At 37.5% G+C, this 25,049-nt stretch overlaps 1 protein-coding gene across 1 annotated transcript; it reads right to left on the bottom strand.

The window, feature by feature from the left end:
* Positions 1-3,100: 3,100 nt before the first annotated feature.
* LOC111574162 (ras/Rap GTPase-activating protein SynGAP-like) lies at positions 3,101-25,049 on the bottom strand. Its single transcript, XM_035952081.2, has 7 exons — positions 24,786-25,049; positions 22,630-23,208; positions 17,461-17,973; positions 17,095-17,256; positions 14,963-15,174; positions 8,936-9,008; positions 3,101-7,082 (listed from the first exon to the last, which is right to left on the bottom strand). Exons 1-7 carry the CDS (start codon positions 25,032-25,034, stop codon positions 7,044-7,046), a joined length of 1,827 nt encoding a protein of 608 aa, XP_035807974.1. The 5' UTR covers positions 25,035-25,049; the 3' UTR covers positions 3,101-7,043.

Raw genomic sequence — 25,049 nt, 5'->3', positions numbered from 1 at the left:
CAAGATTTTTTATGAGGTGTTTTCAACAGTGGCTTTTTCTTTTCCACTCTCTTGTAAAGCTTTGATTGATGAAGAACAGATAACAGTTGTGGTATGCACAGTCTTTACCAGCCGGTAAGCTTATAACTCCTTCAGAGGGATCATAGGTGTCTTGGTGGCCTCCCTCAATATTCTCTTGTGTTGCACAATCACTCAGTTACTAAGAGGGGCTTGTCTAGGCAGATTAACGCATTTACTAAATTCTTTTTGCTTTTTAATGCTGGATTTGACTCTACTTCAAGGGATATTCAATGACTTGGAATTTTTCTTGTATCCATCCCCTGATTTATGCTTCGCAATGACCTTTTAACAGAGTTGCTTGGAGTTTCTTTTGTCTTCATGTTATATGTATAACTTTGAGTGCTGGTTAACCAGTAACTGAACCTTATAGAGACATGTGTCTTTATAGTACAATCACTTGAGGTACATTCACTGCACTCAGATTATCTCCATTTCGCTAATTGTGTGACTGCTTCACCAACTGCCTGCACCTGAATCAGGTGAGTCACTTTAAGAGGGAGTGAATACTTATGCAATCAGTCATTTTACATTTTTATTAATTGACATTACTGTTTTCACTTTCACATAAAACATTTCTTGTGTTTTTTGTAAATTCTTGTCAAAAAAAAGCCAAATTGAATTGGCCATGATTCAATAAAGCAATAAAAGGAGACAATTTTTAAAGAGGGGTGGATACTTTTATTATAGCCACTTGCCAGAGTTGTGAATCTTTGATTATTGTATTTAAGACTACACTGAAATCCATTTTAGTATTGCATTTTGGCACATTAAAGCCTGTGCTTTAAATCCCAAGTCACTCACACTGCTTAAAAATGTATTTGAGACAGCTTAGACACAAAACTTTTAATTTAGCTCAGTAAGGTAAAAGCTTTGAATACACCTCACGAAAATGAACTTTCACATGACCCTTATCTGACTGGAAATATGTTTTTAGAGCACAAAATTCTGTGTAGCATTCATTGATAGTTAATCATTTTAAGTTATATCTGCTAGAAGGGAATGGGTTGGTGAAAAGACAGCAAATTGTAGCAGTTTTATATAAAGACAACAAAACATTTGTGTGTTCAACATTCAACTTTTGGAAAGTAAACACAAAGTAGTAATTTTACTGCGAAAGAAAATGTCAAAAACAATATTTGTTTGTGTTTAATTAATTGTGTATAAACATTAATATATTTGCTAGGTGCACAATGTATGTGCACAGGAAATACCTCAAGCTGATATTGGGGTGTGCGTTTGTTCTAGTAAATATTTTTGTCATTTTGACATTTGTGTAAATTACTTGAAAATATTGCTTCATGTAAGAATTGAGATGTACAGTGTGAACAATCACTGTATTCATCTATTGTACTTTGTTTTGCCCAGTAGGAGTCAACATTGATCAACCTCACTATTGCCAGATGCTATCTTTCTCTCTATAAAGTGAGAAGTGTTTGGACATGGAGCCCACATAGCAAAATCAAATTGAAACAACACTGTAATGTCATCAGTATTGATTCTTCGCTGATGCTCTTCGCTCAAACCAAATTGAAAGTGCTCGTTGTGATTGATGGTGAATAAATGTCAAATTCTCAACCAGGACTGACACTGAATCAATATTGATTGAACCATCATCTAAAAAGTCATTTTAAGCTTCATTTCAGCTGGAAAAATATTGCAATGTTAGTTACTCCGCCATTTTCAAAATGGTCTATTTTTACATTTCAGCTGATTCAAAATTGAAATGTTAAAACAATTATTTTTCTTTATTGTGCACTGGCATATTTTGCTCCACATTTAATAAAATTGCAGAGACAAAACTTTTTCAAAAAGCTGCCTTTGAAACAAATCTCATGATTTCTCTGATGAATTACATCTGAATTACATTCTAAAAAAGAAAATATGTTGAAATTGTAGTAAGCTAGCTTAGCTTAGCACAAAGACTGAATAGAGGCTCTGGCTCTAAAAGCAGCCTTCCACCACCTCTAAAGCTCATCAAATAACACGGAACACATAGAAAACTTTTGTGTGAATTTACTGTTTTACATGTGGTTATGTGCCAGACTGTATTCTTGGAGCCTGGCAACTGTTCTTGCATCAGTTTTTGTGCTAAGCAAAGCTAACTGGTTCTCTCTGTCTAAAAATGAATAAGTACGTTTCTCCAAAGCATTTCTTTATAGAAGTGTTGATGGATTGTCTTTGTCTTTTTGAATACATAAAGGTGCAAAAACAAGCTGAAAACACAACAACATCGACAGCTTTTTATCCTTTTCTAAAGATGTCATGGCTAATGTGTTAGCAGATTCTAGCCTATTTACTCATTCAGCAACATTCATCATTAGCATTAATTTGAAGTCATTTTTTCAAATTTTATATTCTCTCTCTGTTGCTTCTGTTTTTGGACTCTTAAGAAAATTCTAGCTGTTTAGATGCTATTTTGTCTAATATGTTCTCCAGCTTGTTGCTAACTTTGAACCAAAACAGTAAAGCTAATTAGTGGTGAGCTAAAAGATGCTAAAACTGCTCATTAGAGTTAGGGGAAACTGTTTTGGGTGATATTATCTAGGGGTTTGTCACTCTGACTCCTTATCACATTTTACAGAGTCATTTGGCACACTGTTAATATAACAAGAATGATTAGTGCAGCTTTAATGTTCATCAATCTAATTTTAATGTTGCCTATTTAAGGCCAGATCTGGATTTAGACAGAATAGTGGCACCTCCTCCGCTATGACAGAGAGACTAAGATGTTCTGGGGCTGTTTATTTGGATTTTTAATCCACTGCTGTACTTTATTGTACTGCAGAGCTGAGAAAAGATACCCCAGGCTGTCTCTAAAATTCTCTCAGTAACATTTTCATCTTTTCTGATCTGTTCCCTTCGGATTTTATAGTTAGTGAAGATCTTTAATAAAACATAATCACTGACAACAGAATATTTAACATACCGCCCATGTTCTGAATTTACTACAAAACCAATGCACTGAAGCCTCCATTATAACGTAATGTAACCGTTGTTAGACTCAAAACCCGTTAAAGTATTTAAAATAACAGATCCTCAATTAGAGATTTATTAATTTATTTAAATCACTCAGAAAAATCACCTGAAAAATGAATACATTCCCTTTGTTCAAACAAAACAAATCATATCAATCAAGTATACTTACACTAATAATAATAATTACAAGCGCAATCATACCTACAATAACTACCATTATAAATAAAACTACCAACATTAAACATCCACCATACAACATCAGGGGACTGGAGGGTATGGCTTATCAATGGGGCATGGCTTATTTCAAAAGAAATATCAAGTAAATTAAGTTATTACATCCAGTAGGCCTAATTCAAGTCAGAAATCCCACCAACTATATATATTTGTGACACAGTAGGTCAATTGTGCAGAATAATAGCTGCCAAGAAAAATATTTAGTTTCATTCCAAAATGCTATACATCTATTTTAGAAACATAAATATGTCGATTGATGTTAAATACCCTTATTTATAATATACAAGATATATATCACTTCATTTATTAGGTCCTGCTTTAGCTGCAGCAAAGCGGCAGTTTTTCCCCCTTGGGTCAACAAAGGTTCATACATTGTCTTAAAATGTGATAATTCTGTAAACATAGAGCTCTTCTTTCATAATATCTTCTATAATATTACTCATCAAGTTGTACTACAGTGGGACATTTGTCACATTTTTCATTTGGACCAAAAAACAGAAAATTCAGGTTATATAGCGACTAATAAAAAAGAGAAGGTGTAAATGAAACCATAAACGGATGAGATGAGGGCCAAGAGCCGACCAAAATAAAAACAGAGCAGTTGCATTTAGCATTTAGCTTTAATGCTCATTCGCCAAAAACATTTGTGTTTTCAATTTTTTATGCATTTGGCTTTAAAGATATTAAAAGTTATCTCTGTGTTCCTTGTAACACCTGAGAGTCTGACGAATACCTGGAACACAACCATCCCATAAATAAAAGCGAGTGACTGTGATGGTAACGGCACTTAAATACAATATTAAACAGGACAAACTTTAGAATTGGCCCTATGGTTGCAAACGCTGTGCACAGGAAATCCAAAAAATAGCAATAAACAAGCAACCAAAAGTTCTACCTGACTCTCCTGTCTGGTTTGAAGCAGAATTCTAACTCGTTTGTTAGTATTGTCTCTTAAATAAAAAGTAAGAAAGCATCCTCTCAGGTCATGGCATAAAGCCGATAATTCCAACAGAAAAGGGTGATAAGGGCGTGACTTCAGAGGTAGCACACTGTACCACTGCAGCTAATACAGAGAAAGGTTCAATAACACATGGGTATATTATATATTTTATGTCTTTAAAAACATTTTTCATAGAGATTATGGATTGCAGCTTCTCGTAAAATAAAAACCGAAGTGCAGGTATAACATTTCAAAATACTGTATTGCAATGCAGGCCAAATAAATAAATGCATGTTTCCAAAAAAAAATAAATAAAAAGACTTAAAACTGCAATCCAGCATTGTTGAAAGCACCACTGCTATTTTGGTTACACAACATAGGCGAGCTATTAGAGAGATATTCGTCATATTATTTCATCTGGAACAGAAATGTGCTATTCTGGGAACTTAATCAGCTCTCATCCCATGAACGCAGTCACTCCATAGCACTGTAGTTTCTGGATTGCAGCATTAAGAGTTAGAATACTATAGGAATCAGTTTTTTTTAACCACAACTTCAACATGCCTGAAGGCCTACCCTTGATTTGAATACATTTTACATATAAGAATAGATATACATTAAGCTATTTTATACATTTCTGGTAACATAAACATTTAACTTTGTATCATTGATATTTATCTTGAAAGAAAATGTCTTTTTAAAGGCAAGAGGTTAAGATAAATTATATCAACCATGAAATTTGTAATGTAAATGATTCTGACTAACGTACAGAGTTAACCAACACACTGCTTATTAATTCATCACCTGACTACAAAAAAAAGGACATTTATTTTACAAAGTTTACAGGTTTTTTTTATGTATTGGCATTGATATTTTGGGCTCTGTGGCACAGACTGTAAGGCAGTCAAATCCTATGCACATATACTACATTATCCCTGCTTGTAGATTTCCTTATTGTTTTGTTGTTTTCACCGTCTCTTTCCTCATTTTTCCCTCTTTCATGTCGTATAATGCAAAAGGCTGAATGCCACACTCTTCTGAAAAAAACGGAAGAGTCAGCAGGTCGGATAAAAAAAAAAGATGCCTTCCAATAAGAAAGCCGTGTCAAAGTTTTGTTTTTTTTTTGTCTTTTTCTTTTGTACATTAGTATAATATCTGACAGCAAAATTGACTTACTCGTCCTTGCATTTAAAAAGCTCATGCAGAACTGTTGCACATCTATGCTTCAGAAACGTTAAACACAACAGATGAGTAATCCACTACTTGCTAGAATATGATTTGTTTCCAGGCGCACATTTTGTTTATAGTCAAAGTTATTAAAATTTATGTATATACCAACGTTTTCAAACCAGTGTTACAAAGTGCTGTACAGTGAAACTAACATAAAAACGCTAAAAGACCTTTTAATTTCAAGTTCATTTATTACTTTTGAGGCTTTGCTGGTTTAGGCTGCCTTTATGACCAACACCGTCTGCAAATAGCAACCATTTTCACTCTGAACCTGCTTGTTTTCTTAAATAATTGCTAATTAGTTTTTAATTGAGAAGCTGGAACTATTATTATTCTTTGAGGAATTTATGAAAGCATCACCTAAGTAACATGAAATTTAAGTAAAAGTGTGATGTTCCTTAAAAATGGTGGCACCATTACAGCAAACTTCATAGGTTTTCAGTCCCATCTGGCACAGATTAAGCTTCCCATAATGATAACAATTTTGAATGGAAAACACTCACATCTCCCAAAATAAACACTACAGTCCATAACACAGACATTCTGGTCTCCAGGACCAAGTCACTGTGACATGATAGTCTCAGTATTTCAGTACATTTAGTCCCACGCTGAGTAAAATGAAAAATTTTGCCACAATTTTTCCTCCATTTCAGGTCTTCATGTTACCTCTGAAGCACTTTGTATCACAGTTTTGAAATGTTCTATATATATTTTATCATGATAATTACTCATCATTAATATTATTACAAAATGAACAAAAACACATTTTAATCTTGGATAATTTTTGTAAAGTATTACCATTCTTAAAAAGATTTTGTAGTTTTAAGAAATACTTTTTCTATACATCCAAAGTCAAGGCTCTACACCGTGTGCTGAAGGAAACCAACAAGAGGATTCAGATTGTACTTAAAGCAGTCATAAGCTGATTGTAGGACTCGTTTGGCATCTTTTCAGATGGAATGGCTGCACTATAAAGGATGTAAAAATCATAACGATAACCACCTTCGTAAGTGAAAATATCTCTGCAATGAGAATATGTTGCTGGATGATTTCATCAGAGCCAAATAGTACAATAGGTCTTTGCTTGGGCCCCACATCTGAGGATCAGAGATGGCAAATGATTTAACGACATGCTTGTTGCTTGTCACAGGCGTCGGCCTGAAGGGATATTGTGCTTGTGTCAAAAGCATTTTTTACATTTTGTCTGCAGCCACCTAAAAGCGCTGCTTGCAGCAGAGAAAATCATGGATCCATCTTCGTCCCCAGTGTTTTACACGCCTCTTCTCGCTTTTTCCAATTAAATAAAGAAACTCAATAGGTGCAGTATTGCCATTGTTGTGGCACTGGCTTATATTTCAGCCAACCTGTGCAGAAGATTGGCTGCACACGTTGGTTCTCACGCTAAGCTGATTGTCAAGTTCTGGTACAGGCTAAGTTTAAATATGTGCAAAGTCTTTTTGAGAATGCGGTGAGATGATGCCTCCAGTAGTCCTGCTGGATCCACTGCAGAGCTTTGTCTTGATGGGGTTTTGTAGGAGCACTCGAATCAGTCTTCTCACACACGAGTGACCATCATGAACTCTGGTCACTTTGGAACTGGCAGTCAGGATCCTGGGTGGCCACCATAGACCTGGCTGATAGACTGAAGGGAGAGAAAACAGACGCAATTACTTCTTTTTTCAATTTACAGCTTAGTAAAAGTGAACGTTTAAGGCAATAGTTCCACTTTTTTTGCAATATACAATTATTCACCATCCTGCTGAGAGTTAGATGAGAACGTTGATGTCTGCATGGTAAATACTGATTGGCCGACAGTGATGCAGATGTTTAAGAATTGGGAAAAAAATCGGCTAATATTACATTTTCTGGAGCATGGTTCTGTCTTAGAGTGTTTAATGGGCAGGACTAAGGTCTAAGCCTGCACAAATGTTTATTTCTATACATATGTTGCCTACATCTCTGAGACTGTCATATAAGTTAATATAATATTTAAAAATATTTTATGTTATATTGAAATATTTAGATATGCATGTTATTTTGCACACTTTTTGCATTATAGATTATCTACATTTTAACACACTATATCGCATATTTTGCACATTACATACTACAAATATTTTATTACGTCACTTTATGTCTACATATTGGTGCTTTGGTGAATAGTTTTTGTGCCACAAATGTTTCATGTTCAGTGTTAGATGTGGGCTTTTGACAAAGACTTCATATCTGTCAGAATTTCTTAACTATTAGCTGCTAGCGAAAGAAACCAGCAGAGATTCCAGGAACTTACTGCCCCTGCTAGTTCAGCTCATAACCCACACATCGGCTTTTTGTGCGCAGATAAAACCAACAAGCTATAAGCTGTCAATTAGTCCGCTTTAGAGGTGCTAAGAAACAGATTTGACACCTTTGGACAGAAGCAGGCTAGCTGTTTCCACATTTTCCCTCTCTGTGCTAAGCTAAGCTAACTGTCTGGTGGCTTCTTCTCTAATTCTTGGCAAGAAAGCAAATAAACGAAGCATTCCTTTAAATTCCTAATTCTCTGATTAACGTTTGGAAGACACAAGTCTCTCCCATTCTGAAGGAATAACATTTCTCAACACTTTTGTTCTCCAATAACGGCAGCATTCCAACATAAGAGTATTATCACACTGTACTTCTGACAGCAATTTGAGCCAAAAAAAAAATTACGGCTCGCACACTAATCCCGCTTTGCCATAATGAAACTGCTTTACTCGCCTCTAAATTGGGCTGCACAGTTTGGACGTTTATTCTCATCACTCGCTCATGTGTGTTTAAGAAATCTGGTGTTAAAACAGTTTCAGTCTCACAGCAGGGCCCGGAGGAGGAACATTTCTATGCACGGTCTGTGTTTTCAAGTGGTACTTTTTTGTCTATTTGCTCTTGATACTGAGAGCTGCGAGAGAAAGTGACAGTGTATTTCAAGGATAGCAAATGTTTCTCCCGAGTTATTTCGGCATAAACACGGCACACAAACACGCTCAGCCTCTTCACCTGCGTCACAATCCAGCCCACATGGTGCATTCAATGAAGCCGAGCCCTGAAGAATCAGTGTGACGCTGCTGGTGAGTCACGGTCAAGGTTTTTCTGAGGATGAATGCGTCCTGTGGTATAATAATAATCTTTTGGTGGGAAATAATATTCGGCTTCTGCGTTGTAGACTTGCTATTCCTTCACAGCGGCACACCAGATTAACCTCTGAACATAAATCCAGCTCTTGATTTTGAGGATCAGCGCTGTTTTCATTCTCCCCCCCTCAGGCATGTGTGGCAAATGGCGGAATGCTATTTCAGATGTGACAAATGCACTTTTTGAAAGATGGGAGTAGGTGACGGGTATGACAGCGGCAAACTTTTCCCCTGCACTGGCTCTGGCAAAATGCTCTGGATGTGATGCAAGAATGAAGCAAACGGTTTTAGGACATGACTGGTTTAGCGAATAGGGATGATAAAAGATGTAGACACAGGCACAAACCTGGTCTGTGAGGATTCGAGGCTTAATATCAGGAATGGCACCCCCTCTCAGCTCATCTTCCACAGCCATGAGTCTGACAACAGGGAAATAGAAACAAACATACCGGTTGACAAAAATAGAACTATGAAGCCGGTGTTCTTCAAAAAAATTTACTGTAGGATTGTGCGGCCATATGATGATATTAAGTTCCTGACGTGTTTGCGGGCACATTCAGCTATCCTCAGAGCTCCCTGAAGCTGAATCTCAGCCGCCTTCCAAACTGTTGAGACAGCTAAGATTCAGCCGTGGAGATACAGAACTTGTGAAATGACAATGTGCAGGATAGTGAGATGTGCACCCATCCAGGAGCAGGAGTTCTACCAAATGAGAGGACATGTGAGATCTGTATATTGTGGTTTCAGAAAGGAATTTAACAAGCAATTCATTGGGAATAAATCCTATTTCTTTCAAGTCGGAGTAGCTACGGTTGGAGTTAGTCTAGCTTGGTTTCCTCTGTCTTGTATTGTCAAGTTATTGAAATAAATGCTAATAAATCTACATTTTAACCTAGATTGATTGAGTCTAATGTGTATGATTTTAATGTCAAGTGTGACACATTTAAAGGGACAGTCCCGTGTTTCGGGAACTGCTTTCTATTTGAAAGTTGAATGAGAAGATGTACATCAAATTTCTGATTATGAATAAATCTTCTAGATGTGATTATTTCATGTATTTTACTTTTACTAATAGGTTTCTTCTGGCTGTAAATCACACTTTTTTTTCCTTCATCTTTTTAGTTTTTAAACATTTGCCACAAAGTCCTCAAAACGCCCAAAATGATTCATACTCTTTCTCAGTAATCAGTGGCAAAGCCTGTATTTGTTACAAACAGTTCTTCTACTTGCTAGCAAGTTTATTTTCATTTCCCCATTGGGATTTTGGAATCTCTTCTCTTTTGCGATTACATCCAGATCTCAGGTTAAAAGGAGTCCTTGCTATCTCTCTGGTGCAGTTTCCTCCACACATTCTTGATGTGATTCAGGTCTGGACCACTCCTTATTGCTGATAGTGTTTTCTGGTAACCATTTCTTGAACACAAGGTCAGGAAACCTTGGTGGAACATCAAATGCGGCCTAAGGCCAAGTTTTTCTGCAAACTGCCTGATGTTTTCCACTAGAATCTTATTTTCCACCTCTTTTCTCATGATGTCATTTATTTTGACAAGGCTGCCTGAAAAACACCCCAAAAAGATTACATTCTCAACACCATGCTTGACGATGGTGATGGTGTTCTGCAGGTTCAGTGCTTCTCTTTGTCCCCGTGTCGAGACAACACCATTTCCAGAGGCTTTCTTATTGGTCCAAGAGAGCTTTTTCAAAGGTTAGGTGATGTCTGGTGAGCTTGTCTTGCAGAAGCAGAGACTCCTTAGTCGGCGTCAATAGAGACGAGCCTTGTGTGGTGTCTGCTGAAGTGGAACTACTTGTACTTGTTGACTTCGTTTTGCACTGTGGACACTGACACTTTAAAACACTCGGATATGGCTTTATAGCCTTTCCCCATCTTGTGAGCATGCACAGTGCACAACTCGAGGTCCTCTCTAAGCTCAGTGGCTTTAGCTCTGAAATGGAATTGACTTGTTAAAGAACCATGCATCAGCTGTTTCCAATTTACAGTGTAATACAATGTAGAACATAGTTAAAATTACCCGGAGCATTTGAAAATGCATTGAAACTGCATTTTCTGAAAACTTTGTGACATTTTTAGGGGTTGTGGAATAATTTTGGACATAAACAAACAAAACACTTGCCATTACCATCTCTAACACAATGTCTTGCCCTTCTATTGTCAATTGTTTGTCATTTTCAGCCAGAAGGAACCTACTGGTCAAATAAAAATTCTGTATATGAAATCAAAATTTGGCATGGATACAAATCATTTTGTGTTATGTCTGCAGATTAAAACTACCCTGTGGAATTTTTGACTATTGTCACCAGGGAGGAATAAACTGGTGAGTAAGATCCATTGTTACTTACACAGACACAAAAACCACGTTTCCATTAAAATATCTTGCAAATTTGAAATAAATTTCCAGAAAGTCAGTGCCATTAAACTATTACTGTCCTGAACCTTTTTTTTTTTTGCCCCCAATTCCAGTCTGAGTCATTTAATATTTAGTATCTGTTGATATCATTCTCCTAAATAATAAAGATTCTAGGTGTGATAGATTAGCTGTAGTACCTGGTTGCCTCTTACTGTTTAATACTGTAGCTACCAGAGAATACAATCACTTCCACTGAGTGTTGGGAGGGTTTTTAGCTAGCACAGGGGCACCATGACAAACCGTTATGTGAGGCTTAATGACTTCCGGTCAGCACATTTACAAAAAACTCAAGTCAGGGTAAATTAAAATGCTGTACCTATATCTCAGTGGCATATGTAGCTCTTGCATCTGTGGCCCATGTCACATTTCTGTTGCCAGCAATATCAGTGCATAACCAAAAATAAAGTATGCTAAATACATATTATTAATTAATCATTGATTGGCATTGCTGTGCATATTAAGTAAATTATTTAGATTTGCATTACATGTGCCACAGCAGGCCTAAACAACAGATCAGGCTTGGGTTGTTGCTGATTAGTTAAGAATTGCTTTGATCGACCTCCTTACACTAAATATTTTTTTAAAAAAGAAGGTGCAACAAGATGCCAAAAGAGTCAAACCTTGAACAGTGGAAAATGTACACTACCGTTCAAAAGTTTGGGGTCACTCAGACAATTTCATGTTTTCCATGAAAACTCTTGAAAACTTTTATTCATGTGCTAACATAATTGCACAAGGGATTTCTAATCATCAATTCGCCTTTCAACATGATTAGCTAGCACAATGTAGCATAGTCAGTCACCACAATAACAATGTCTACGCTGTATTTCTGATTTATTTAATGTTATCTTCACTGAAAAAATGCTTTTCTTTTAAAAATAAAGACATTTCTAAATGACTCCAAACTTTTGAACCTTAGTGTATATGCAGAAAACACATTGAAAATCTAGTACTTCTGTCTGGCTTGTGTCAAGGTGAAGAACATTATACAGTGGTGGGAAAAAGTTCAAATTCTCAAATATTATCATGAAATATTTGTGGAAAAATCCTTTTTGTGTTTCAATAGGTGTGACTGCATTAGACAGACACAAATACAAATGGTTTTATTTTGTTTGTTACAAGAAAATCTAACAAAACTAAATTCTATCAAAATGACCCAATACTCAAAATTTCTTATTTTTAAACTTTTTCCACCACTGTATTCCCATCACTTTACATACATCTGATGTTTTGGTCTGTTGCTATTTATAATCACTACAGTTAAGTAAAAGCCTGAGTGGCACTGAAGCCACATGCTTTGTATACGTGATGATTTCTTTTCTAAGCGGGCTTCCATTGCACTTTGTTTTTTTTGTTTTTTTTTTTTTTATCAATACAGCATTTTTTTTTTTTTTTGCAAAATTCTGACTATAGGCTGTTGGATTTTTTTTGTTTGTTTGTGGTTTTGTTGCATTTCCATTTAGGTTTATTTATGTGCAAATTGAAAATGTGCCAAAATCATGTGGATGGAAACATAATGGTGCTTAATAGATATATGCAAATTCAAGTCAATATAGACTGTGTTTGTTTATGAGAAAATTCCACAGAGTACCTTCAAGCACAGAGCTAAATCCAGGAGATAATTAGCTTTGCTTAGAATGAAGATCATCAACACATCTAAAGCTCACTAATTAACATGTAGAACCTCATTTGTTAAATCCACACAAAACAGAAATGTCAAACAATATTTGTGTCGTGGATTAGAAGGACATTAGCAGACAGCAAGGCCAACTGTTTCCCTCCTGCACTTGATCTTTATGCTAAGCCAATGCTAACTGCCTCCTGGCTCATATTCTTCTCATTTAACTCTCTGTAAGAAAGCAAACGGCATATTTTCCAAAATGTTGAACTATTTCTTTAAAATCTGATAGATGTGGCATAATGCAAGTTTCATTTGTGTGGGAAACTTGTAATTAAATTCTAATCATATTTTGTGATGGTCTTAACCCTCCTGTTGTCTTCATTTACAGGCACCTAAAAATACTGTTTCCTTGTTTGAAAAAGATCAGCAAAAAAATTCCCCAAATTTCTGAAAATTTGCAAAACCTTCAGGAGGAAAATTCCAATAATTCCTTAAAAGTTTCCCTTAAAAGTTTAATTTTTTTTTTTTTTTTTTTAAATCCCCCAGATTTGGCAAGAAAATTCTTGTAAATATTTTCAAAAAATTCATAAAAATCTTTCAAAAAAAAATCCTAAAAATATCTAAAGTGATTACATATATAGATCAGTAAAACTTCTAATATTTTCTTTAAGAACATTCACATAAAAATCAACCAAAATCCAGCGAAATTCTCTGGATTTTGGTTGATTTTTATGTGAATGTTCTTAAGAAACATTTTTAACATTTCTTTTTTTCCACCAAAAGATGTTCAAAGATTTCCCAAAAACATTGAAAATGTGGACATCAGAAGTTTCACTGTGAAAATTATATTATAATATTTTTTTCCCACATTTTCAATCTTTAAAAAAGGTCAGTTTTGACCCGCAGGACAACACGAGGAAACAACACACGAGGTGTGTCAACACGAGGAGCAAAGAATAGCTGATGATGCTTCTTTGAGTATTTACAGAACTAACTAACACTATTTCTTTAATTAGAGGAAGTTTCCAGAAAAAACAGTGATGCTGGTGACCATTTTTACCACTTTCACTTTGTACAAGATTTCTCTTTAGTAATGTTTCACTGCTTATATGTATTGATTTTGTGAAGCTCTCAGTTTTTGGGTTTTTTTTATATTTTTTTGATAACTTGCATCACTTTAGAGGGATAAAAGGAAAAAAATGCTGCTTCACCAGGTCACATATATAGGCAGTATTGAGTGTCTCCATAGTAAACACACCGTTTCTCTCTCATCACACTCGCAATGTCATGATTTGGCCAAGTGATTGTTGTTCTCAGACCTGTGATAACGGCCTTAGCTCTCTCACAGCATGAAAGTTTGCAAATGTAAATATATAGTCGGCTACTACAGCTTTATTAGTATAAGGACATTTTTTGCTTTTTATATTATTGGGATTTTTTTTACCATGGAGGTGAGGTAACATTAGTTAGCATATGTGAGCTAACAGCTAGCATGGTTGGTATCTGTCAAAACTGATAAGCATTCTTCGGTTTCTTGCTCAACAATATGCAAGTAGCTAACTATAAAAAGAAAAAACAACCAATCTTTTTATGTGTAGCCTAATATTCGACTCAGAAAGACAAGCCATGTGATGTATTCCATTATTTGATGCTCGTTAATATTTAATGCTCAAAACTCCAAGTGTTTTATTCGCTCCAATACTGCACAAACTAGAGAGAACTCAAAAATGTCTTTGTACAGTAAGACAAAGTTATAACATCATAGTTTACAAAAGCAGAAAAAAACAAAGTTGAATTTCTTGATTATTTATTTTGGGGAAAGTGGAATCAACTTGCAAAACAAGTGCTCACGAGTGGGAAAAAAATGGTGACATACTAGAGATATATTACATTTTTATTTTGTTTCCGTATTCTATTTGCTCTGTGTTTACACAGCCTGCAGTTCAGCCCAAAAAAAAAATCCCTACATTTTTGTAATGTAATTGTTGGTTGTAGTCAAGTCACTAATGGCTTCAGAATCTTTGTTTTTTTGTTTTTTGTTTTTGAGGCATTTGTTGTCACATCACACAAAATGCTGATCCCAGAACAACCACCACTTGGCAAGATCAGGATGCATCCACTATATAGTTAAATATAATCATGATATGGGATGTTACTTTAAAAAATATGTGCATTGTAGAAGCTTTAACGGTTATTCAGAAACGTAAGTTGTGCGTTATTCATGTGGAGAAAAACATCTTTGTGTGATAAACCTGATGCCAAAGTCAAAACCAAGCAGTACCTGGTGTAGCCTAATGTCTGCCAGTTCAACCTGAACACCAATCACCTGTTGATGATGCCTTTAATTTGGGAGTCCTTCTCCAACTGCTGCTGCTTGAGGCGGCGCTCGCTGTCGTCCAGACGGTTCTGATACTGCTGCAGGATCTTGTTGGTCTGCTGCTCCTGCGTCAGGAGTCTCTGCTCGTATTCTTCAAGTTTGCGGTGAGACATCTTCAGCCGCTCCTTCAAGGAATGAATTTCTTCTTCGTACTCTCTTACCTGCAGAAGAAATGAAATAATGTCACTTTACTCACCTTAGCACGGATATTCAGGAATATTCCTGGAGTGATGAGTGATTTTATCAATGTAGACACAGCTCTGTTGTACAGCAGCAAGCTTCTGTGCAGAGAAAGCCGTGGTGGAATTCTGCCAAGATTAAATGTGTGTAACCACCAACTTCAGACTTGTACAATAAGCACTCACCTAAGCAAGAGTGTTTGAATTATTTGCTATACAAAATTCATCCAGTTACTACTCCTGTATAATTCTGTTAAGGTTTTAACATGTATACGTTCAATACGTCTGAACAAGTTAAAACAAACCCTTTGCAGGTCAAATAAAAGAAGCTGTTAATTAACAAGGATTAAGTTCAGTGTAGATATTGCTTCAGATTTTTCAGGATTTACAAGTACAATAGTTGAAATTAGCAAGTTCCTGATTTTTAATTTTTTTTTTTTTTACCTCTAATCCAGTCAGAGCCATTTAAATAGTTACTGTCTGCCAATAACCGATGCCATTTTCCTAAATAATGCACACTTCAGGTATTGTGGATTAGTCTACCTGGTTGCACCAGCAGGTGGAGCCTCTAACTGTGGAAACTAGAGGAGGTGAGCACTTCCATGCTGGCAAGAGCTTTGCCAGAGAGCATTGGGGGGATAATTCAAGTGGGAATGATTAGGACGTAGTTTATATTTTCTAGTGGCATAATTCTGTTATTACTCCGCCAAGGAACATGGCGGAGTTATGTGACGATTGCCGTACGTTAGTCTGTTTGTTTGTCTGTATGCAACATTAAACAAAAACGGACAAATGGATTTGGATGATATATTCAGCAAAGATCAGAAATGAATAATAATAAATAATAAAGATCTAATGATTTCGGTGTGGGATAGAAAAACCTGTAGTCAAGTAGTCCAAACTCCTATATCCGAATAAAACCAGTGATTGTTAGCTGTTTTCAGAAATATTTTCAAATGACAAAAGAGTCATAGAAATCTTTCAATTTTGTATCTATCTGCAATGAATATCCCCCCTTTAAAGAGACTAATCTTTCTTGGGAAAAAAATAGTCAAAATAGCAGAAAAAGTTTTTATAAATCTAAAGATGCATTTAGCAAGATGTGTGACAGTCGATTTTTTTATGCCTTCCCAAATAACTTCTGCAGAGAAGTACATTAATTATACACAGAATCAAAATTTGTTTTCAAGTTGGTGAAAACTATTGGATTTTTTTTTTAATCCAACGGACACTCAGGTAGCAAGTTCCTATTTTTTACTTTAATGTATTTGTATTATTACTGTAAAACACGCAGCAACAACTGTTCCAATACAAATTATCCTCAGGGTTTCGTGGATGTTCAGTACAAATTTGAATCCAATCCAGTGAAAAATTAGTGCGGCTTACAAGGAATCACAAAGGCTTCAGAAAAATGAGAGTAGAGCTTTAGGATTTTGCAAGTTCCCATGAAAATAAGAAAAGTTTTGATGATTTTTTTGACAGGTACAACCTGACCACTGAGATTTCTGATGATTTATTGGTATTCAAATATTTAGTTTTGCAGTTGCTGGTACGTGGAGTTGCCAAATGCTAACATTCTGAAATTTGAATTTCATTCTTTTCTCCAGAGTGTCCCTTTTTTCCTCCTCAAAAGAAGAAAACAAGAACAGTTTTTTGGCTGACACTGGCCTCAGGAGGCAATTCCTCAAAAATTTGAAAAGCTGGTAACAGATTCTTGTTGATCCTTGTAAATATTATAATTTCTAAATATTGGCATAGAGGTGCTGGAGAACTCAAACACTATTTTTACTCACATCCAGGCTTAGAATAAAAGCAACTTTTTTTAGCCTTCTGTTAACTAAACAGTATAAAGTGAGTGTGTCTATTTTTTTGAAGAGGTAGAAGAGAAAAACCAGTGCCTACCCTCTCTAGTCGTGACTCATCCATACTCTTGGAGTACTCTTTCAGCTGACCCTCGCGGTCCGGCCGCAGGCTCTCGATGTCTGCAGAGAGATGTGGCATGTTGGACACCCAGGCGACCGTCCGCTCGTTCATCGCCGTAGTGCTCAAGGTCGACTGAGAACCCTGGAACAACAACAGCGGAGAGTCGTGATTTCAGTTGTTCACTCACTCGGGAATTTTTCTCATTAGAATTCAAATAATTAAAATCTATATCTTAATGCAAAGACGTTATGTATAACCTGAGGCACTAAAGAAGTCTGACTCTTGTGTGCATCGCCTCATTCAGATATTTTTGAATATTTTCTCTGCAGTTTGAGTGAACATTACCTGTTTATTGACAACTGGCTTGAGCAGATGCTGCTGCGGTGGCTGCAGTTGTGACTGAGGCTTCTTGGTGCTTTTCGTGGGTGTGTCCGTGGACTCCTCTGCAGCTGCAGGCGGACCCTGGTTCTCTTTGGTGGAGCTCGTCTGGTAGGGGAGGCCAGGAGCTGGACTGTCTGTCACCGACAGCTGGCCGTCCTGCTGCTGCTGGGCCTGCTGCTGCTGCTGTTGCTGCTGCTGCTGCTGTTGTTGCGACGGCTGCTGAGCTTGGCGTGATTTCGGCTGACTGCCATGTAGGTTTGTGTCAGAAGAGTCGAGGAGGAGGTTCCTGCTCTGCGGACGGACCTTCGGAGGCGTGGCGGTGTTGATGGAGCGTTGGGACTTGAGGTGCTGCGGGGCGATGGACGTCTGGCGGACGGGGTGGACCGTTGTTGGAGGTGTGGCCAAAGAAGCAGGAGTTCCTGTACCGGTGCCTGTCTGAGATGCTACTCCCATCAGGTGCTGCTGCTGGAGAGACTCCTAAGAGTGGAGAAGAATTTGAGGCAAATGATTACTGAAAGCCACTATGTGTAATGCTGACTTTGAGGCCCCTTGTGTTAAAATCCAATAAGAAACAAAGGCAGGCAGCTGTTAACACTGGTACCCCCACAGAGATGAATGAAAGCAGCATGTACTGCACTGAAGAAATGACATCAGCTCTGCACTTTATCTTCTTCAAAAACAATGTAGAAGACATGTGCCATCCCAATTATTTAACACTAGAATCACAAAGATTCCTCACATGCTGACATGGATGGAAAGATGAATGAAGAGAGTGAAATGACAACAAGGCAAAGTGTGCTTTATAAAAGATACAAACAAATGCTACATTAGGTGTACCACATAAGGGGACCATTACTACTCCGCCAAGGAGGCGGAGCCTCAGCGGAGAGATGTGACGATCTGCATTGGCTTGTCTGTCTGTCTGTCTGTTAGCAACATTACTCAAAAATGGACCAATGGATTTGGAAGAAATTTTCAGGGAAGTTCAGAAATGACACAAGGACCACCTCATTAGATTTTGGCAGTGATGCGGTTTATAGTCTGGATCCACGGATTTGTTAAGGATTTCTGTATCATTGCGACATAGTGGCATGGCATCACTGTAAATTATGACAACAAGTGACGATCACATGATTGCGATCCTACTACAAATCTACCGCTGCAGATTATCGGGACTTATCCATCAGAAATCATACAACGACTAAGGCAAGGCAAGTTTATTTGAATAGCACCCTTCATGTCCAAGACAATTCAAAATGCTTTACATAAAACATTAAGAGCATTACAGTGAGGTGCAGATAGTTAAACAATACCATGCAGATTTCATGCATAGGTGCATAAGAAATGTTTTTAACCTGGATTTAAAAGTGTCTACATTGGTGAAAGTTTCATCTCCAATGGCAGTTTGTTCCGCTTGTTTGCAGCATAACAGCTAAATGCGACATGATAGTGATCCTACTACAAATCAGCCGCTGCGGACTTTCATGTTTTAAATGAAATAATGTTCTTATTAATGTAGTTATAGCTGTGTTCTCTCTACTTCTTGTGCTGTTTCCATATTGGTACAGAACTTTATATTGTGTATTATTAGTGGAAAATGAGGCCACAGCGAGTAACAATGTGACTGATGCAAAAAGGTAGGAAGGATATGAGCGTCACCTCTCAATATAATGTAATCCAGTGAAACACACCACTTCAGTGTTAAAACATACTGATTAAATGAATGCTTCTGACAGTGTCTAATCATGTAAACACTGTAAAAATAGATTTAGTGGAAGAACATCTAAATGCATTAGATTGGACAAATGCACCTGTTAGAGTGGACACAGTAAAAACCCATAGAAAAAAGATACAGAAAATGGGAGTGAGCGAGAAAACAGATAAAAATGGAATTAAAATCGGCTGTTTTCATACCAGTAAATACTTAGAAACGTTATATATTTAAAGGCAAAGTTTTGAGCCTTTTGATTTTAAAAACAAACTTGGGCTTATGCGGTTCATAAGAACTGAATGCTGTTTTGTTTTGACATCAGCAGACCTGTCACATGTCGACCTCAGAGGTGTGGACATTCAGAAATCGGCTTTTGCCCTCAATCATTAGTGCTTCATCAAACAACAGCAGTGCAAATTGTGTAGACGGATGGATGGACAGATAATTAATGCATAAAGCAGTGTCCTGGCTACACCATCTGTATTAATAAGCAGGAGGCTTGTGATGTTTGTTCCATTAAGGCCCACGCAGCAGGACAGAAATAGATGGAGACTACATGACAGCATCATTAAACATTACAGTATTGCACAGACAAGTCATAGTAAACTTATCAGTGTGATAGATCAGCAGCTCAGCAGTGCACCATCAAGTCTTAGCCAAAAAGTTCATTACACGCCATTTGACTTAAAACTGTTTCACAAAATACAAGAGTCTTACTAATCTAACTCTGTCAAACATGAGACAGTTCAATTTAAGTTAAAAAGTGCTTCGGAGTTTTTTTCTTGACTGAAAATGCTCCAACTCTGGCCTTTGTTATAGATTTTTGAAACAGTTTGAACACAGATGGGTAAATATGTAAATGATGATGGGCATCTTTATCACCAGTTGTGACGCTTTTTTTTCTGCCCTTTTGACCGAACGCCCAATTTCCATTCCTGTTGAAACAAGGACGCGCCGTATAATAGAGGTCAAGCACCCTACAAGTTTCAGCAACCAGGGGAGGGAATGATCCTGGTTCAGTGCGTTGTCTGCAGAATTACAAGTGCCCTTACGCTACTGTTACATTTGCATATTCTGCTGCTCAAGAGAGAGCCATTTTATAAACATTTTGTTTTAGACTGGAGCTTAATTCTGCAGCCTGACGATCTGTCTCACCATGGTGCAAAGTACACCAAGGATCTAATGGACTGCAGGTGCTAATCAGAATTCATCAACTCAGTCGAAGTGTTAAAATCACACTAACAATAAATGGCAAAGCTCTAAGTATGTTGGGCAATTTGGCTTGGAATGTAAAAAAGAAAAAAAAACATCCAGGTGTTTTTAACAAATCTTAGCTTGGTTGTGAAGCTCCTCATCAAGACATTCACAGATCCACTAGCAACTGGAAATTATAATGTACCCTGATGGTAACGAGCAAAAAGCAACCTGTTTGGGTCTCTAAATGATTTTATTCTAAGTGAAGGGGAATCTGGGGAAATTAAAAAAAAAACACTAAACAGTCTCGTACTGCAAAAATAAAGTGATCAGGTTCCTAATAAGCTATTAGTTCATTATCACCCTCCAATGAAATATCAATTTAAATGTAATTTTATTGACTGCTCATTATTTATGGAATATTATTCTTCTCACAAAAACTGTTGGCAGGGTTGAAAGGCAGGTTATCTTTGGAAAAAAATACCAAAATAAAAAATTACATCATTTATCAGAAACTGTAAAAATCACACGGTATTTGGACTATTCATCTGTGATATCTTGTTCCGTCAGAAAACTGAACCAAATCTTAGCTTGAAATTGTGATATTTCACCACATTGTTGCTATTCTATCTTTCATTTAAAAAGTTGCTAAAATCAATTCAAGAAATTTTACAATGCATGAGATTTGAGAAAATCAGATTCTCAGGGTTCCCTACAGGCCTTTCACAAAGTCTGGCAGCCTTTTTTACTTCATATAGACACGCTGCGTACTGAAGCTGAAAACCAATGAACCACTGAGCTGATGATTATGTTTATTTATTTATTATTCTTATTTATTATTACTGTATAATTTCTCTCCTCTCTTCTCTCTTGTTAGTTTATTCATTTTGTTATATTATTTCTCTGCTTATTGATACTCCCTATCATCTGATTGTCTTGTCCATTTTGATACTTGTGGGATGAATGAGGGTGATTGAGTGAGTCGTTTGGGTCGAGAAAGAGTTCTTGCTCTCCAATGCACCTTAGTTTCAAAGAAGAAATTATTTTCAACTGTAGCAGGGTTTAATACGTTTGAGGGATGACCACTGTTGTGCATCTGTAATGTCTTGGTATCTCTGTACTCATCCTATAAATGGGAAAAATCAACAAAAAGATTTGACAGAAAAGTTTCTAAAAATTAACCATTTACACTAATATGTAAAAAACTAAAAATTCTGCACTTCTTAGCACAACCAAAAAGCCATTAGTGACTCAGCTTCAACCATGAATAACATGACAAACAGTCAGGGACTTTTTGGCTATACTAGGCTGAACTGCTGGCTGTTTACACGAAGCAGACAGGCGACAAATAGCAAAATATCCATAGTATCTGGAGCCATCACACCTGTGAGGCACTTTGAAAAATGTTGTACATGTTGATTCTAGATTTTGTAAAGTTTTGAAAAATACATTAAAAAAATTCTACTTCTTATTTCTGCTATTTATGGTAATATGACTTTGTCATACTGCACTAAAGATATTTTTCAGTTCTCTGTGTTTCTAGCCATGGCTGTGCTGTTTCCATGGAGGTGCAGAGCTTCAGTGAAAAATGAGCTTTCAGTGAGTAAAAATAAACACCCAGAAACTGCTTGGAGTTCAGAGGGGTAATCTATGATGTCTTATGGATTTATGTTACATAACACTGTGCCTGATGAAGCTTCTAATTCTTCCATATTTATTACAAAAAGCGCAACATATACTCTAAAGAATATGACAGCTAAGAAACCCCCACCAATAACAACAACAACAGCAACAGCAAGAGCCTTTCTGAAGCACATCACAGCTGTTCAGATTTTAGGGTTTAAAATGTGGCTGGAATTTTTTTTAAAAATGTGACAGAGATGGTTTGAGAAAACTCTTCCAGGTCAAATCCATGATGACTGTTTCAATAACTTCTAAGAACTTGAAATTAAAGGAGATGTCGGTGCAACATTAGACTGCATGATCTGCTAAATATCCATAGAATTGTACACACTTAACGGTTAAGGTTTTGTTTAAACTACTAACATCACCTTTACATAATATAGTAGATCTATGTTGCATTGATCTTATTTGCCCGATTGCAGTTATATATGTATATTACTCATATTTGTGATAAATGATAAAGAGAGAAGAAGAACATTGTTGCATTTCATTACAAACATGAAGCTGTCGTTGTGTATGTGTGAAGAGAAGTGAGAGATTCATACCTGCACCTGCAGGGACAGCTGGTGCCAGGCGTAGTCGTTGCTCTGATTCTGCCGGGTGAAGTCATCGCTGTAGCTGTGTGAGTGGACAATGCTGGGCTGCACCAGACTGCTCTGTGACCGCAGGGCGGACAAGTCCTCGCTGCGGGAGAAAGCGCTGTTGCCAAAGGCCGGCTGATAGTCGTGGTGGCCATTCTCAGGCTCGGGGGCGAGGAGGAGGGGAGGGGGAGGCTGCTGGGACTGAGCTGGGGAGTTCTGGGCAGCCAGATGGAATAGCGGGTTCTGGAAAGACAGGGGGAAGTGCATGGCCGCTGCCGCCTGCTGCTGTTGCTGAGAGATGGATTCGGTGGGCCCCCCTACGTGGCCCATCTGGCTCAGTCTCAGCCCGGAGCCCGCCGAACCCGCTGGCAGGTGGCCTCCCATACGGAGAGGGCCGCCGAGGTTCCCGAAGCTGTGGCCAAGACCGGCGATGGAGGCCTGAGAGGAGGTGAGCATGTCTCCCACCGAATTCAGGTTGGAGATGCTGTTCATGCGAGAGTCCTGAAGGTCCATCATGGACACGCTTTTGTTGACGCTGTGGACCTGAGAGACACAACAAAAGGAACGTAGTACTACAGTAGTTAAAACAAACATTTTGGTCTTAGTTCTGCAAAGGATGTGTTCTTAAGTAACCTCCTACACCCCTCCCATAACAACTACCACCTGAGGTCCAGTCATCTCATAACAGCCTCTGTCAAGATGGCAGCTAGTTACAGCAGCTCTTGCTCTCCAAGTATCTTTTTCTCTGCTCTTTTTCTTTACCTCCTAATTGCTGCTGCAACTGTTTACACAGATTTTTATGTGGCCAATGACCTTCCTGCGTTCATTTCCTCCTTTTTGAAGTCTCACGATTATTTTTTTGTGTTTTTTTCCAGATCTTCTGACAGTTATTTTTTTCTTGTGGAGCCATGATGAAGACATGAAGCCCAGACACAGCTCATAGGTCCTGTACAGGCTGTATTTGCTGCTGTAACACTGAAAATTTCCCCGCTGCAGGATCAATAAAGGTTCTATCTATCTATCTATCTATCTATCTATCTATCTATCTATCTATCTATCTATCTATCTATCTATCTATCTATCTATCTATCTATCTATCTATCCATCCATCCATCCATCCATCCATCCATCCATCCATCCATCCATCCATCCATCCATCCATCCATCCATCCATCCATCCATCCATCCATCCATCTCCCCAAGGTTCACACTGTCTTTGGCCGGAATTCCTTTCGCTTTGCTTCAGCAATCGATTGGCTCTAAAACTATCAGTTCTTCCATCACTTTATATGGTTAAGCAGAAGCTGCAGCAGATCCTAGCTGACCGCTGCACATGCTGACTGTTTTCACTGAATTGCTAGCATAAATTTAGGGTATTTTTAATGTCTTTTTAAACACTTGTGTGTCATTTTTTTGTATTGTTTATTTGTTATCTTTCTTCCTGCTGGGGCCTCTTGCCAGGTTATCATTGTAATTGTTCTCAATTTATCTTATCTGGTAAAATAAAGAAAACATATTTTTAAAAATATATATATATTTTGTTTTTAGGACTGACTTTGTCATCTGTGTGTGTACTGTGTCTGTTACACCAGTAAACTCACCCAACTATAGCTTTAAGTTTTAATATCTTGCTGTACGTGAAAACACAAACAGCATACATCCTACTCTATAAACTCTACTTGTATTGCATATAGATTTAAAGTTTTTAATCTAATTACAATGCATTCAGCTGCCATGAATATATAAATCCGTTGAGACATACAAAAACTATACATGACTGTGTGTTTGTGATCATTTTTTCTATTGCATGACGCATTGTCATATTCAATTGTAGAATATCTTAAGAATATTAATTAAGAGTAAATCAGGAACAAAGGGCGCAATCAAACCACAGAGAATAATGGACCGAAATCACAGACAAACCACATTAACATTCATGTATTATTCTGCTCATCATTCCCTAAATATGCAAATATTCTCACACTGTGATTGTGTTTTATGAAAATGTATGCATGTACCCCTGAAGGCCTAAAACATGTTCACAACAGTGCAGAGTCGGCATATCAAGCAGCGGAATGAAGACGTGAAATAGACTTTGGGACGTCGCTTTAACTCTCTACCTTTGGATCTGGTTCTGTGATGTCCGAGCTGCTGGTGCAGTACGCCGGGCTGGACCGGGCCAGAGGTGGGCGGGTCACGTAGAACACCTCCCTGGACGAGCGCAGGTCTCGCTCTGCGTGACGCCTCATGTTCAGGTTAGATGAGAGGGATTCTACAGCCGACACTCCGGTCGTGGGGGACGGCAGGCGAGAGATGTCTATTGAACTGCGGATACACAAGACGAAGATGTGACAAATTGCTCCACTCATGAATATTTTCTCTAT

Source organism: Amphiprion ocellaris, unplaced genomic scaffold (assembly GCF_022539595.1).
Source record: "Amphiprion ocellaris isolate individual 3 ecotype Okinawa unplaced genomic scaffold, ASM2253959v1 Aocel_unscaffolded145, whole genome shotgun sequence".
NCBI lineage: Eukaryota > Metazoa > Chordata > Actinopteri > Pomacentridae > Amphiprion > Amphiprion ocellaris.
The sequence above is the reverse complement of the archived record's forward strand: the minus strand, read 5'-3'. Positions and strand labels throughout refer to the sequence as shown.